The 15472-nt window shown below is 46.8% G+C and overlaps 1 protein-coding gene across 1 annotated transcript in view; it reads right to left on the bottom strand.

Annotated features, from left to right (window-relative positions):
• The window catches only part of DNAI1 (dynein axonemal intermediate chain 1), a 70710-nt gene that overhangs the window by 27414 nt on the left and 27824 nt on the right, over positions 1-15472 (bottom strand). Inside the window, exons 5-10 of the mRNA XM_055427916.2 lie at positions 9754-9880; positions 9388-9497; positions 8886-9005; positions 7708-7767; positions 6296-6430; positions 1950-2034 (exon numbers count right to left, since the gene is read on the bottom strand). Coding sequence (XP_055283891.1) covers positions 1950-2034; positions 6296-6430; positions 7708-7767; positions 8886-9005; positions 9388-9497; positions 9754-9880 — 637 coding nt within the window. The remainder of the gene's footprint in view (positions 1-1949; positions 2035-6295; positions 6431-7707; positions 7768-8885; positions 9006-9387; positions 9498-9753; positions 9881-15472) is intronic.

Here is a 15472-nt window from a genome sequence, read left to right as displayed (position 1 = left end):
ATTTCAGAGAGGAGATTAATTGGTAACACTTCTGTTTTCACTTCTCCTTCACAAATACACTTTCCCAAAGGGAAAAGTGTATGCAATTAAAAAAAAAACATCAAAGTTCAATGCATTTTTATGTGCCTGTGTTCTTATAAATGAAAAAGGTTCACCAAGGCCAATTTCTCCATGGATATTAATCATGTTTGCAGCCCTTCAGTGGGCTGCTTGCAGAGGCTGGGTTTCAGGAAGCCAAGCTGTGTGAGTGACAAATTCATTCACAGCTGCCGTGTACTTTTGACAGCTCTGAAAAGCACTCAAGGTCGTTTTCCAGGCTGAATGATAACAAGGGGGCTTGTTTAGGCGGCTGGTCTTGGCAGCCCTGGTTTCTCTGTCCCATGGGTGAGCAATGAGCATCAAGTCACGGAGAAGAGCCCTGGGCTGTCAGCAGAGGAGATCAGCCAGCAGTGGGGAACTGCCAACTCCGGGGAGGCAGCCGCTCCAAATAAATGCACAACCTCTCAGGGAAATACAAGCCACTTGGGAATGTGCTGTTCACGCCATGGGAAGGATTCCGTTTCCCTGGCTCTGTCAAAGACGCCAGAATTTCCCAGGCCCCCAGGATTTAAGCATTTCTGAATCAATCTCTTGCTTCACCACATCACTAATTAATCACTCGCATAGACCTATTGAGTGTTTATTTGAAATGTCTCTTCCAGATCAGTGACTCTGTGGTCTCGTGCTGAAGCGCTTAGGCTCTGGATCCAGGGGACCTGTCTTTGAGTCCCGACTGTGTCCCTCACATCTCAGGCCAGCTGTGGTTTGGAACAAGTGGCAACCTTTCAGCCTGAATGTCTCATCCATAAAATGGAGGTCATAGTGGTATTCACCTGACAGGGTGGCTGTCAGGATGAGAAAAAATAATACATGTAAAAGGCACTGCACAACACCTGGTCCAGAGGCCGTTCCCAGGGATGGCTGGTGCTTGTTTTTCACTATCATAACTGCTCCTTTTTCTCCATTGCTGAAGATGCATTCTGAGTAAGGTGTAGGGAGGCACGCTCGACCCACACCTGAACCTCATCCTCACCTCTGCCTCGTCTTCCGCCTCGTCATACCCTTCCCGCCTCCTCCAGCCCTGCTGTCCTCAGGCTGTGTTCCTGCCTAGAGGAAGCTTTGAACTCTGCAGAGAAAGCTCAGATCCCCTGTGCGATATTCAAGGCCCTTTCTTAACTGGCTCCAACCATCTCTCCAGCCTGAACTCTGCCCACTTTCCAAGAGAGCCCCTGTCAGGGACAATGGGCCTGCTGTCCCTCATCTCCAGAGTCCTTTCCATTCATTTTCACTACTGAGTGAGTCACTGCTCGTGCTGTCCCCTGCCCGAACATCTGCCCTCCGCTAATCTCCCACTCAGACGCCACTTATCCCTTGGCATCCAGCTCAGCCCTCCCTGAAGCCTTCCATGACCGTGGCCGCTCCTCACTTCCTCCTCCTCCATTCTCGAGGAGACCAGAGCAGTCTCTGTCTGCAGTCTAGCACTAAGCCCTTAGACTGTTAGCACTTAGACTGTCCCTAAGCTGGACAGAGCAGAGAACAGAACACGGAACTAGGAGGCTTAAGACCCAGTGTTGGGTGCCCTTGGCCTTGGCTTCCTCGTGTGTGAAGAAGGGATAAAATCTCTGCTCCACTGCCTCCCACGATTGTGGGGAAGATGACATTAAATAACTAATGTGCAAGTGTCTTTGCTGCACCACTGTCAGATCACATCACTACACCCATTTTTTCTTATGCCATGGTTCCTGTTTGAACTATGTAAGTCTTATTTCCCTAGTGACGTCCAGAGGAGGGAGGGGTTATTTTTCTCCTCTTGCCCCTGTAGGACCCAGCATGCGACACTCAAATACTCACTTTGTATGAGCGATTTTTAATAAAGTAATAATAGCAGTTGCTGGCACTTTAAATCTTACCCTGAGCAACATCATCATATGTGTTTTGGTTGACCATCCGCTCCACGATTTTAGCTGCTTGGGTCACTTTGGCGATGTCATCACTCTGTGGAGATACAGGGGCCACCGGTCCTCATAAGCCAGCATTCTGGAAGGTCTCCCTCTGAGCTACAGCCCCGACCTGCAATTGGTTCAGCAAAGCCTCTCTGACCCGCCCACCCCAGAGAGCTCTGTAAAGGTTCTCCTTACCACCCTCTTCTGGGAATGCCCAGCTCACAAGTGGCATGAGGAGTCTGCACTGCCATAGTTGGCCCCTAGGTAGAGCTTGCCTCCTGCTCTTTCATCCTGAGTTTATTCTGGAGATGGCTCATCTCTAAGCACAAGACAGGGCCCTGAGGAGAGCCCAGAAGGGGTACTGGAGGGGAGAGCAGACAGGGCTGGGAGGAGGCTTCTCTGGTGGGGACAGAGGTTTCAGCAGCCTGAGCAACAACAAGGACTCCTGTTAAAGGTCCCAGAAATCTCGTGGTCCAACGTATTCAGTAAAAAGTTGAGGGGTATGTAAAATAGATAGCCAATGGAAATTTGCTGTGTGACTCAGGGAATTCAAACTGGGGCTCTGTAACAATCTAGAGGGGTAGGAAAGGGTGGGAAGTGGGAGGGAGGTTCAAGAGGGACAGGGCATATATACATCTATGGCTAATTCATGTTGATGTATGGCAGAAATCAAACCAATATTGTAAAGCAATTATCCTTCAATTAAAAACAAATTTAAAAAAAAGTTGAGGGGAAGGTACAGGGAGGGGAAAGAGACATGCCTTTACTGTAGGGAGTATGAGACAGAACTGACTCCTAACTCAAGGCCCTGCCCATGGCCAAAGACAAAGCAGGAAGTTTCATATCAGGGAAAAATGACTCAATTTGAACAAAAAACAAGTTCATTATCATGTGAAATTCCATAAATCCTCAATGGAACACCACTACAGCAGGTTGAGAGAGGAACAAAGAGTTTGGGGCTGGCAAGACAGGTCCAACATGTCTAGGGCAGGTGGCAGGAGTGAAGCAGTGGAGTGGACAGCCCTCCAAGGGGGCCCCAGAGGGCCACGGCTCTCTGGGACGAGCTTTCCCAGGACTGCCAGCGTTGCGCAGAGGTTAAGAGAATGGGTTCTGGGGCCACACATGTCTGCATTCCCACCCCCTCCTACAGATTAGGAGCCCAGTGGCAACCTTAGGTATGTGAAGTTCTCAGTGATTTAGAGTAATCCTGCTACAGCAGGGATGGATGATGCCTTCCGCGTCATAGGGTCATTGTAGGACCCTAATACATGTAGGACATGTAATAATCACTGTGGTGTTATTCACCCAGTGCCCAGTGGTAACAGTGATGGTGGTGTCAGAGGGAACATGCAGCCTGGTGTAGTGGGGACTGACAAAGTCACTCATGGGGGCTGCCCTTTGAGACTCTTTCATCAGTTTTCAAACTCACCAAGGACATTCACTGGAGTCTTATAACCATAAGCTTCAGAGTTCGCCTGGAACCAGGTACTCCCCCTATCCCCTGACCCAAAGCAAGAATCTGTCCCCCTCTGCAGCTTCCTGGCAAGTGTTTTTCCCCATGCCAGCTGGTATTTTGTGTGGTCAGACAGCCTGTTAACTGAAACCTACTTCCCTGAGTCTTATCCCCATGGTCCTAACTCTGTGCTCCAGCCACAGAAAGGTGTGTGTGCTGGGGGACAGCTCCTCTGATGTGAGAGGACAGTGCCTCATTCCTCAAGTCAGTACTCCCTCAGGTGACCCCGCCCAGCTCCATCAGCCTTGGTGGCCTCTTAACAGTCAACACCTATCAACCAGGATCAAGCCAGGATTATCTTGGGGGCTGTGCATACATCATCTTGGGTTCTCAAGACAAGCTTGCAAATCAGGTATCATTAGGCTGTTTCCTTGGGCTTCCCTGGTGGCTCAGTTGGTAAAGAATCCACCTGCCAATGCAAGAGACACAGGTTTGACCCCTGGGTCAAGAAGACGCCCTGGAGAAGGAAATCACAACCCACTCCAGTATTCTTGCCTGAAAAATCCCAAGGACAGATAAGCCTGGTGGGCTACAATCCATGGAGTTGCAAACAGTCTGACATGACTTAGCAACTAAACCACCATCACAGATGAGAGAACAAGTTTTTAAAATTTTCAGCTTGGTGACAAAGTCAGAATGTAAACTCAAACCTATGAACGCCAGGGCCCATGCTCTGAGCCCCACACAGAGAGCCATCCCTCCCCAGATGACCACCCTGCTCCTGGGAGACTCAGGGCTCCAGATGTGCTCTGAGGAGATAGTGTGTTTCGGGAAACTATGCTACTGGAGCAGACATGGCTCTTTATTGGTTCTGACTGAACTTGTAGCCTCTGAGCCCTTTCCGCCATTCCTGTCCTAATTGTTCAGATCAGAAAAGCTTGCATTCATTTCTGTACATTCACCCAACTCATTAATGAGACAGAAACCTGAGATCTAACACTGCAGACCTTCCTCAGGGTATCATGAAGTTACTCTGCTTTCTCCTCTCCCATACTTTTGAGCTTTATACCAACCTAATCTGATCCAGGTCTCTGAGAAAGGGGTACCACTTTGTTCACATGCTGAGCCTCAGCAAAGGGGAAGGCAACTCTTATCTCCACTCTGGTCTACAGACAGCCTGTCCTAGTACTTGGGATCCATGGTTAGAGATCAGTTCCCTTGGGGGAAGGCTGAACAGAATACTAAAGTATTACTTTTAATGTATTTATTTTTATTTGAAGGATAATTGCTTTATAATAATGTGTTGGTTTCTGCCACATATCAACATGAATCAGCCATAGGTATATATACATCCCCTCCTTGAACCTTCCTCCCACTCATGGACGCACATACACTACCATATATAAAATAGATAGCCACGGGGAATTTGCTGTATGACTCAGGGAACTCAAACTGGTGCTCTGTGACAACCTAGAATACTAAAGTATTAACTGGCTATGTTATACTCCCATTATCCTGCTCCACTGTATTTCTTGGTCCAGAGGGCTGGAATCTGCCTACATCACACCTAAGGACAATTTTCAGCCTTAGTCAAAGGGATCTTTCTTATACGTCATGGGTCCTGGTGACTGCAGTTAAGATTTCTTTAACCATGCTCCCAGTACAGAGCCCATAGCCAAACCTTGATGGATCTTCAAGAGAATCTTGACCCAGGCCAATCGCCCCCCTGAAGCCCCTAATGTCTAGGGAACAGTGCAGGGGAAGTTAAGGGTCTGGACAAGGCAAATGTAGGGCCAGGATTTATCTTTCACCTCAGGGTTCCAATACCAGCAGTCATGATCACCAAGTGCTTGCTCTGATTACATGAAACTCAACTGGACAGCTCCTATTAAGTCAGGGCCTGGAACCCTCAAACCTCCCCTAAAATGTGACTTTATCCTGGGCATGGAATTGAGTGGAAGTGGGCATACTTCAGAGAAAGGAAGAGTGTGATCTGGTTTCGATTCCAGGGTGGAGCAGAACCACTTCCCTGAGAGCTGTTGAGAGCTCTCCAAGGTGCTGAACGTGACCTTAGCTTTCTGTGGACCTTGTCTTTTCTGCCCCACTGCAGGTCAGACACATCCTGATCTGCATACTGGGACCCTGGCTCCTGACCCAGCTCTCTCTCTCTATTGAAGGGACACACATGGCCCCTCAGCATCGCCCTGTGGTGACTGTCCCTGCAGTGACTTTTCACTGTAACTTCCATGATGAACCCCAACCTATGCTGGCTACACCCACAGTGAGCTCCCCACCATGACCTCTACTATGACTCCTGCATAGCTCTTCATTGCAAATCCAACCCAGAGTGGCCACTCATTGGCCTGGACCCTATGGTACCTGTAGTTAGCTCTGACTTGCCTCCTGGACCTGAAGAACTGAGGGCAAGTAAACCCAAGGACTGAAACCCAAAAAGCAAATCTTCCCAAACCTCATGAGCTTTTGCCCAAGGAGGTGGAGCCTTATCCTCACATGCCACTCTGCCCTGGGAAGCCTCCCCAGCTCTCCCAAGGTGTATATCAGGCTTTTAATAACATCCATGTCTCCTGCTGTCCCCTAGCCCAACAATTCTGAATTCCTGCTAACCTCCAGACCTACAAGAAATTGTGGGGGGGGGGGAGGAATTGTGGAATGCCAGAGGCAGTTATAGCTCTCCTCACACTTTCCTACAAGGAAAGAACTGTTCATAAGTATCACTAGCATGCCCCCTGCCCTTAAGTGTCTGTGAAGTCCTACCAGACAGCCAGGCTTCTTTCTACCCAGGAACCAAGAGCCCACTCAATCATTCTCTGCGACAGAGCCATGGGAGCCCTCACCAAACCTGGGACTCCATAGATGTCATCTTCCTCATGGCCATCTTCCCCATCTTTTTAGCCACTGGGGTCTTTGTCTTCTCCTTCTCTTTAGTCTTTTCCTGCTTCTCAAGCTCTTCCATATAGGCATCGTAGATCTCCCACTGGGCAAAGGCAAGATGAGCAGGATCATCTCAGGGCAAGATCTTCACCTGGCCAGCTCCTCTCCAGCCTTTGGGGCTTGAAGAGTGGATCCTAAACCCAGTTACATGCCTTCATCCTCTACTTGGCCCACTGCAATTAAGCACTCAGTGACACTCACTGCTAATGGTCAGCTCCGGGACAGGAATGCAGGGACTCTCAGGGCACCTCGGAAAGCTGGGCTTTCCACCCTGCAACTAAGGGCTTGGTTATCAGCTGGAGATCAGTATCTTTCCAGCCTACCACCTCCGCCAGGCAGAACAAATGGGCAGCGATCAGCTAGACCACCTTTTTCTTAGTGATTTATGAGACTTTGAACTAGGAAATTTTAAAAATGACCCCCTAATATAGAGATGGGATAAACATTTTGGCTCAGGACGGCTGTCTACAGCCCTGATCATACCTTCTCAGCATAAAGAGATAAACAAAAAGTAAGGGAATTCCTGCTAACTGGATCTGACAGCAAGAGAAGTCCAAGGATAGCAGCAGAGGAAGCCGCGTGGATCAGGGGCTGGGCAAATGCCCCAGGTAGCTCTGTGTGCTCCCCAGAGCTGAGTAGTCACTGCCACCTGCAGGCCAGAGAGGCACATCCTCCCTTTAATAATTCCCCCAGGGGCCGGTCCTGCACTGCACTGTACTTCTGTTATCTCACTCAGAGCCCTCCAGCAACCCTGTGAAGCTGCTTGCCATCCTCATTTGATAAAGAAAGAAACTGAGGCATGAAGAGTGACATGGTTTGCCTAGGATCTTACAGTGTGAGCAGCAGAGTTGGGGACTGAGCTCAGGTTACCTAGCACCATATCCTGCCCAAATCAGTGTGGTGATCCCATAGGACTTGAGGGGGAAGGAGGGTCTGCAGGAACACTGAAGGCTGCTGGAAGGGCAGGGTCAGAGTGCTAACACTGCAGAGTCAGCTGTGAGGTGCCATGGGCTGCAGAGAGCCCTGGGGAATGTACATTCTCCCCAGTCTTGGAGGAACTTCAAAGAAACCATACCTGTGTCCCCCTTGGACAGTCTTATCCTGGGCTGTTTCTGAACCCTCTGAGTAGAGACCTACTGTCTCATGTGCCTGGAGTTCAGAGACTGGACAAGGAGCCGGGACGTGGGTGGATGGGGAGGGCAGACTTCCAGAGGAATCTATGACCACACCAGTCTCCCTTGTTATTAAGGGAGCAAAACAAGGATACGGGATGGGGGTGGGGTGGGGAGTGATGGCTTTTAGACTGGCCCAGGGTCTCACCTGGTTGGCTGTGGCTGAAAAGTTTGTCCTAGGAGGAGGCTCCATCTGACATTCTCGGTCCTAGAGAACAATGACAATAGGTGACCCACAGAAAGCCCTTAACTCCTCTTTCCCCAGTGGTATAACCACATGAGAAGGCATTTTGCTTGGAGTTGAGGGAGGGGTGGGACACAGCACTGGGGAAGTAAAGAGTAGCCTGGGCAAAGGACAGACTGATGCAGTGAAAGTCTAGATTTTTCATGCAAGCCTCCTTCAGAAGACGCCTAAACTAGAAAGTAAGGCCACTGAAGCCTGATTGTGACAGTTTCAATCAAGAAGAATTGCAAATGGGGGATGGACAGATCTACAAGAAGTCAGGCCTTGGCCAGCCTCTGGATGCTCTGGTCAACCTCTGGTAAGCCATTGGTCCAACCTTCCTCACCTCAAGAAGATTTCTCCCATATACTGGGGTCTCAGGCTTCACCAGGCAAGTGCACCCACCCACCCCCAATCGTGTCTCACCCAGATTACTCAGTGTCAGCACAGGAACTACAGAAGGTGGTTAGGAGCTGCCAAAAACCCACCCTGCAAATATTTTCTCCCATCCAGTAGGTTGTCTTTTCATTTCATCAATGGTTTTCTTTGCTGTGCAAAAACTTTTCAATCTACCTAAGGTCCCATTTGTTTCTTTTTGCTTTTATTTCCTTTGTAAATATCTGCCCTCCTCCCAGATTGACTTGTGTAGAACACTGCCTTACATATGTGAGTCTCTCACCTGAAACCCTGACAGGTGCTTTCAGCCCGTACTCAGGTTCCTCCACATTTATGAGCCAGGGAAATACCAGCCAGTCTATCAAAGAGACCATCAGTCAAACTGGCTTCTAGTCTTGTCTCCCTGGCACACTCTGATCTCCTCTACCTTCCCCAAAGTCTGACCTCAGCTTTGAGGCCCAATTCATGTTTCAGTCTCTTGATAGAGGAATCCAGCCTCCTTGTTATTCCCTCTGAACTCCTGCCTGGATGACTCACAGGGACACGCACACATGCTCCCAGCTCTCCTTGGAGAGTGAAACGGTTCCATCTGCCATGTCACCTGCCAGGTTGAGGGCTGCAGGGGTTGGGGTCAGGTCTGCTTCTTCCCCACTATGGACAGTGTGGAGTTTCGAGGCAAAGGGGCTTGGTGGGGGGGGTTGCTTTACCCGGAGAGGGTTATTGAAGGTCTGTGAGGCCCTCTCACTGAAGTTGAACTTGTTGGTGAGCTTTCGCTCCTTGGGCTGCTTAGGAGTCATCAATTCTTCTTCAGCCACTTTCTCAGATGCCTGGGGGAGAAAGAAAAGGTCCACAGGACCAGGACTGAGCTGTGAGAAGAAGGTGGTGTGGGATGGGGAGTGGGGAGAAGTCGTGTCCTGGGATAGGATGGGAGTGTGAGGGAAGGATGATGCCAGAGGTTTTGGCATCTGTGGGCTCTTGACTTCTCACCTTCAGTCCCCACCCCCGAGTGTCCTTGAAGCCTCCAGCCAAAGCTGGAGCCAGAAGGGGTGGGCACGTGCATGCTCAGTCATGTCTGACTCTTTGTGACCCCATGGACCGAAGCCTGCCAGGCTCCTCTGTCCATGGGATTTTCCAGGCAAGAATACTGGAGTAGGTTGCCATTTCCTCCTCCAGGGAAGGGGTGGGATGGACAGCAATATTATACTGAACCTCAACTATAGGCACATCTGTTTGACTCCCAGCTTCAGCTTCCTTGGGCTCTTCTTCTTCTTCCAGGATTTCTGTTTCTGAAATCACCACCTTGGTGGACTCCTGAGAACCTTGGCGGGATATTGTTGTTGAGTCCAAAGCCCCACACACTCCCCTATCCCCTGGCAGAGCAAGGCCTTCTTGGTTTCTGTCTTTCAGACCTCGCCTGCCCCAGGGTTTTCCCAGACCTCTCCAGGAGAGCCAGCTGTTAGATTTCATGAAAGGAGAGGCTCTGAAGTGTCCTGGCTTAGCCACCTCCTCCCTACAGTGACCAGAGAAAGGGGACCGGGCTCTGGGCTGCAGCATCAGGTTGACCCAGGGGCTTACCGGCTGCTAACTCATCACGGTAGTGCTGCCGCCGCCCTTCATCCGAGTCTCTGGGGATCAGGTTCCCGACCTGGGTGAAGTGAACTGCCAGTTGGTCCACAAAGCCAATGAGCTTGTATGTGCCTTCCTGGGAAGAAAGGGGCTGCATCAGACCAGGGATCCCCAAAGGGCTGGCATCAAAATACACTCTGCCTTCACTCTAAAGGCCTAAGATGGTCCATCTGTTAACAGAATTATAACTTACTAAATCCTCAGTTAACCTGAAGTTTTCACTGCATTCCAGTTTCAAGAAGAGAAAACAAATGAAGTTGTGGTTGTTTCTAAGTTCTCGTTAAGACTTTTTTTGCTTTTCTTTTTAAATTTTATTGAAGTATAGCTGTTGTATTGGGTTGGCCAAAAAGTTTCTTTGGAGTTTTCATAACACCTCACAGAAAAATCCCAACAAACTTTTGGCCAACCCAATACAATATTATATAAGTTACAGGTGTGCAATATAATGATTCACAATTTTAAAGGTTATATTCCAATTTTTGTTGTTGTCCAATAATAGTTATTATAAAATATTGGCTATATTCCTATGTTGTACAGTATATCCTTGTAGCTTATTTTATATTTAGTACCTAATAGTTTGTACTTCTTACACCCCTGCTCCTATACTATCCCCTCGCCTTCCCTCTCCCCACTAGAAACTACTAGGTTTATTCTCTATATCTGTGAGTTTGCTTCTTTTTGTTAATTCATTAGTTCATTGTGTTTTTTAGATTCCACATATAAATGATATCATACAGTATTTGTCTTTCTCTGACTTATTTCACTTAGCATCAGTTCAGTTCAGTCACTCAGTCGTGTCCGACTCTTTGCGACCCCATGAATCATAGCACGCCAGGTCTCCCTGTCCATCACCAACTCCCGGAGTTCACTCAGACTCATGTCCATCGAGTCGGTGATGCCATCCAGCCATCTCATTCTCTGTCGTCCCCTTCTGCTCCTGCCCCCATCCCTCCGAGCATCAGTGTCTTTTCCAGTGAGTCAACTCGTCGCATGAGGTGGCCAAAGTATTGGAGTTTCAGCTTTAGCATCAGTCCTGCCAATGAACACCCAGGACTGATCTCCTTTACAATGGACTGGTTGGATCTCCTTGCAGTCCAAGGGACTCTCAAGAGTCTTCTCCAGCAGCACAGTTCAAAAGCATCAATTCTTCGGCGGTCAGCTCTCTTCACAGTCCAACTCTCACATCCATACCCTCGAAGTCCATCCATGTTGCTGCTAATGGCAAAATTTTATTTTTATGAGTAGTTTTCCATTGCATATATTCACCCCATCTTTATCAATTCATCTGTTGATGGACACATAGATTACTTTCATATCTTGGTAATTATAAATAGTGCTCTTATGAACATTGGGGCGCATGTATCTTTTGAAGTATTGTTTTTGTTTTTCTCAGATATACACCCAGAGTGGAACTGCTGGGTTGCACAGTAGTTCTATTTTTAGTTTTTTTCAGAAGCCTCTATGTTGTTTTCCACAGTGTCTGCATCAATTTACATTCCCACCAGCAGTGTATGCATCCTCACCAACATTTGTTATTTGTGGTCTTTTGATGATAGCCTTTCTGACAGGTGTGAGGTGATATCTCACTGTGGTTTAGATTTGCATTGCCCTGATGATGAGTGATGGTGCGTATCCTTTCATGTGCATGCTGGCCATCTGCATGTCCTCTTTGGAAAAATGTCTAATCAGGTCTTCTGCCCATCAGGTTGTTTGTTGTTGAGTTATATGAGCTGTTTGCATATTTGGAAGTTAACTCCTTATCAGTCATATCATTTGGAAATATTTTCTCCCATTCAGTAGGTTGTCTTTTTGTTTTATCAACGGTTATCTTCGCTGTGCAAAGGTAACCATTTAATTAGGTAACTGTTTAATTAGGTTCCATTTGTTTCTTTTTGCTTTTATTTCCTTTGCTTTAAGAAACAGATCGAAAACATGTTGTTACAGTTTATGTCAAAGATTATTCTGCCTATGCTTTCCTCTAGGAGTTTTATAGTTTCCAGTCTTACATTTAGGTCTTCAATCCATTTTAAGTTTATTTTTGTATATGGTGTTTGAGAATGGTCTAATTTCATTATTTTACATGTTCTGTCAGAGACATATTTTAAAATACATTCTTCCAACTCTGAGTAGCTCTGAATTGACTGACTCCTTCATCCATGTCAAGAGATTCTATCTTGCCTGCCTTACCAGAACTCAGAGAGGTCACACATAGTCATCAAACACACCTGACCTGGCCTTTTCTCCACTCTATTTAGCGGATGCCAGGGCTGGATAGATCCTCAGAGACACCAAGTCCCCCATCCCTTAGGAGGATCACAAAAATCTAGAAAAGACTGGGGCTTGGCACTTGTCAAGTCACATGGCAAATGAGAAACATGGTTACTATTAAAGCACAGGCAACCTTGTTCATTCCTTCCTCAACAAATAATTTTTGAATAGACAAAATGTGCCAAGTATTTTCTAGGTTCTAGAGATATAAAGCTTAGCAAAAGCAGATATGACCCCTGCTTTTATAAAGCTTATAGGCTACCTCCTTAGTGATCAGAATCCTAGCTCTAAAGTTTGAGATCAGGGGTTCATTCCTTTTTTTATTTTATTTATTTTTGGCTGTGCTGGGTCTTCGTTCCTGCATGGTGGCTTTCTCCAGTTGTGGTTCATGGGTTTCTCATGTGGTGCATGGATGTCTTCTCTTACTGTGGAGCATGGGCTGTAGGGTCATGGCCTTCAGTAGTTGTGGCTCGTGGGCTCTAGAACATGGGCTCAGTACTTATGTCACATGGGCTTAGTTGCTCTGAGGTACATGCGATTCTCCCGGAACTGAATTTGTGTCTCCTGCATTGGCAGGCAGATTCTTAACCACTGGACCACGAGGGAAGTCCTGAACCTTTTTCAAGTCATACAGAAAATTATTACCTTTGTATGGCACACTGGGATAAACTCACCACAGAGGAAACCAACCCATGGGTTGGTCCCAGGCCCACCTGTCCCTGGAGAACAAAAAGAATCACTATTTCTGCACACGGAATGGGACACTCTGCCTTTAAAAGTCACCATAAAGCTCTTCCTCTCTCAGTAACACAGATGGATGGGGAGATGGGACGGTGCAGTGCTTAAGAGCATGGTCTATGGATGTGGGCAGAATTGGATCCAAATCTTGATTCTGCTCCCTATTACCTGCAGGATCTTAGGCTTAGCCACTCTTAATTTCTTCATCTGCAAAATGAGAATGAGTAGTTTGCAGGATAGTTAAGTACGGAAAATAATGAAAGCAATCTATCAGGCACTCAAAACAGAGTGTCTGACACATAATAAGTGCTCGGTAAAAATACTAGCTATTATTTTGACAATGGAGATGTCCATGGGAATAAATTATCCATATAGTTGTCATTTGAGATGTCACCTTCATCCTGTCCCCAGTAGTGACTAGGACCTTCCTCTTCAATTTAGGGATGGAATTCAGATTCCATTGCTTCTGTACAAGGAGGAGAGACATACTTAGATCTGAATACCCAACCTCCCCAGGCCAGCACTTCAATGGAAAGTAATAGCTTTGGAGACCTAAAGCTCTTAGATCTCAGGGAAGGACTTGGAGGCCAGCTCTGTGGGAAGAATGCCAGGCAGGCCTGGGAGGCTGTTAGAAGGTTGGAGGAGGTGAGCCTGCTTGGGAGCCCATGGCTACCCAGCTGGCAGCTGACTCATGGGAATCTTTTCTAATAACTGGGCTTCCAAGAGGGCAAGAGAGGTATATTGACACCAATCCTCGGCCTGTAGCATGCCTCTCACTGAGTCCCAAAGAGATCCTCTTTCAGTGGTCAAAAGAACAGGAGCTCATAGAGTGCACTGCACTCCAGCATAAGCTCAGGGACGTGAGGCAGCTTCTCTCTGCCACCCACCCCCTGCCCCTCAACGGGCTGCCTGAGGGACACCATGAGCACAACTCATGAGTGGGACCTCTCAAAAAATACACCTGAATTTGTCCCAACCTCTTTGCGGGGGGGGGGGGGGTGCCTACTCAATCTTGAATAAAAAGCAGTGTGTTCACAAAAAAATTCACAAACCTGGTACATGAACGTTCATAGCAGCATTGTTCATAATAGCCAAGAAGAAGAAACAATCCAAATGTCCGTCATTGATGGACATTCAATTGAGTAAATGAAATATGATATAGTCAGACGATTGAATATTATTTGGCAATAAAAAGAAATAAAACACCGGGACATATTACAGCATGGATGAACCTTGAAAACAGTATGCTAAATGAAAGAAGTCAGTCACAAAAGATGACATATTATTTGATTTCTCTTGTGTGAAATGTCCAGAAGAGGCAAATCTCCAAAGCTGAAAAAGGGATTAGTGGTTGCCTAAGGAAGGAAAGTTATGACCAACCTAGATAGTATATTAAAAAGCAGAGACATTACTTTGCCAACAAAGGTCCGTCTAGTCAAGGCTATGGTTTTTCCAGTGGTCATGTATGGATGTGAGAGTTGGACTGTGAAGAAAGCTGATCGCCAAAGAATTGATGCTTTTGAACTGTGGTGCTGGAGAAGACTCTTGAGAGTCCCTTGGACTGCAAGGAAATCCAACCAGTCCATTCTAAAGGAGATCAGTCCTGGGTGTTCATTTGCAGGACTAATGCTAAAGCTGAAACTCCAATACTTTGGCCACCTCATGCAACGAGTTGACTCACTAGGAAAGACTCTGATGCTGGGAAGAATTGGGGGTGGGAGGAGATGGGGATGACAGAGAATGAGATGGCTGGATGGCATCACCGACTCGATGGGCATAAGTTTGAATGTACTCCGGGAGTTGGTGATGGACAGGGAGACCTGGTGTGCTGTGATTCATGGGGTCGCAAAGAGTCAGACACAAGTGAGAGACTGAACTGAACTGAACTGAAGGCTGGAAGAAATGGAAAACTAGGGAGTGACAACTAAGAGGTATGGGGTTTCTTTGGGGGAAAATAAAAACGTTCTAGAATTGCTTGTGGTGATAGTTGTATAATCTGTAAATATACAAAAAGCCATTGTATTGTACAATGGTTATTCTTTGTACAATAAATGGGTACAAATGGGTTATTCTATAGTATGTAAAAACTGTATCTCAATAAAACTGTTTTTAAAAAAGAGAAAGAAACTGCTCATAGTGTGCTGTCCCCAAGGAAGAGGACAGGAGGAGGTTTAATTTCCATTGTATATTCATTGCTCTTTCAAATCTTTTGAAGCAAAAAACAACAACCAAAAAAAAAAATCTTTTGAAACTAGTACCATGGGTTTCTAGATTTCTTTTATATATTCAAAACTCTTTATCTGTACATGTATATGTATACATTCCATTTTTTTAAAGAAGCAGTGTAATGTTGCTTTCCGTTCCGTTCCGTCGCTCAGTCGTGACCGACTCTTTGCGACCCCGTGGACTGTAGCCTACCAGGCTTCTCCGTCCATGGGATTCTCCAGGCAAGAATACTGGAGTGGGTTACCGTTTCCTTCTCCAATGTTGCTTTAGAGTCAATCAAACTAGTTCAAATTTTGCTTTGAATCCTGGCTATGTGACTCTTGTAATTTGTTCTATCTATTTACCCTTGGTTTCCATAAAATGAAGGTAAAAATTATTCCTATAGCAAAAAAACCTGAGGATTAATGAGATATCCTATGTAAAAGCTCTAATATAG

This window comes from Moschus berezovskii, chromosome 7, assembly GCF_049115385.1.
Source record: "Moschus berezovskii isolate FMDL1 chromosome 7, NW_MosBer_1.0, whole genome shotgun sequence".
Taxonomy (NCBI): domain Eukaryota; kingdom Metazoa; phylum Chordata; class Mammalia; order Artiodactyla; family Moschidae; genus Moschus; species Moschus berezovskii.
Note: the sequence above shows the minus strand (reverse complement) of the source record. Positions and strands in the feature narration are given on the sequence as shown.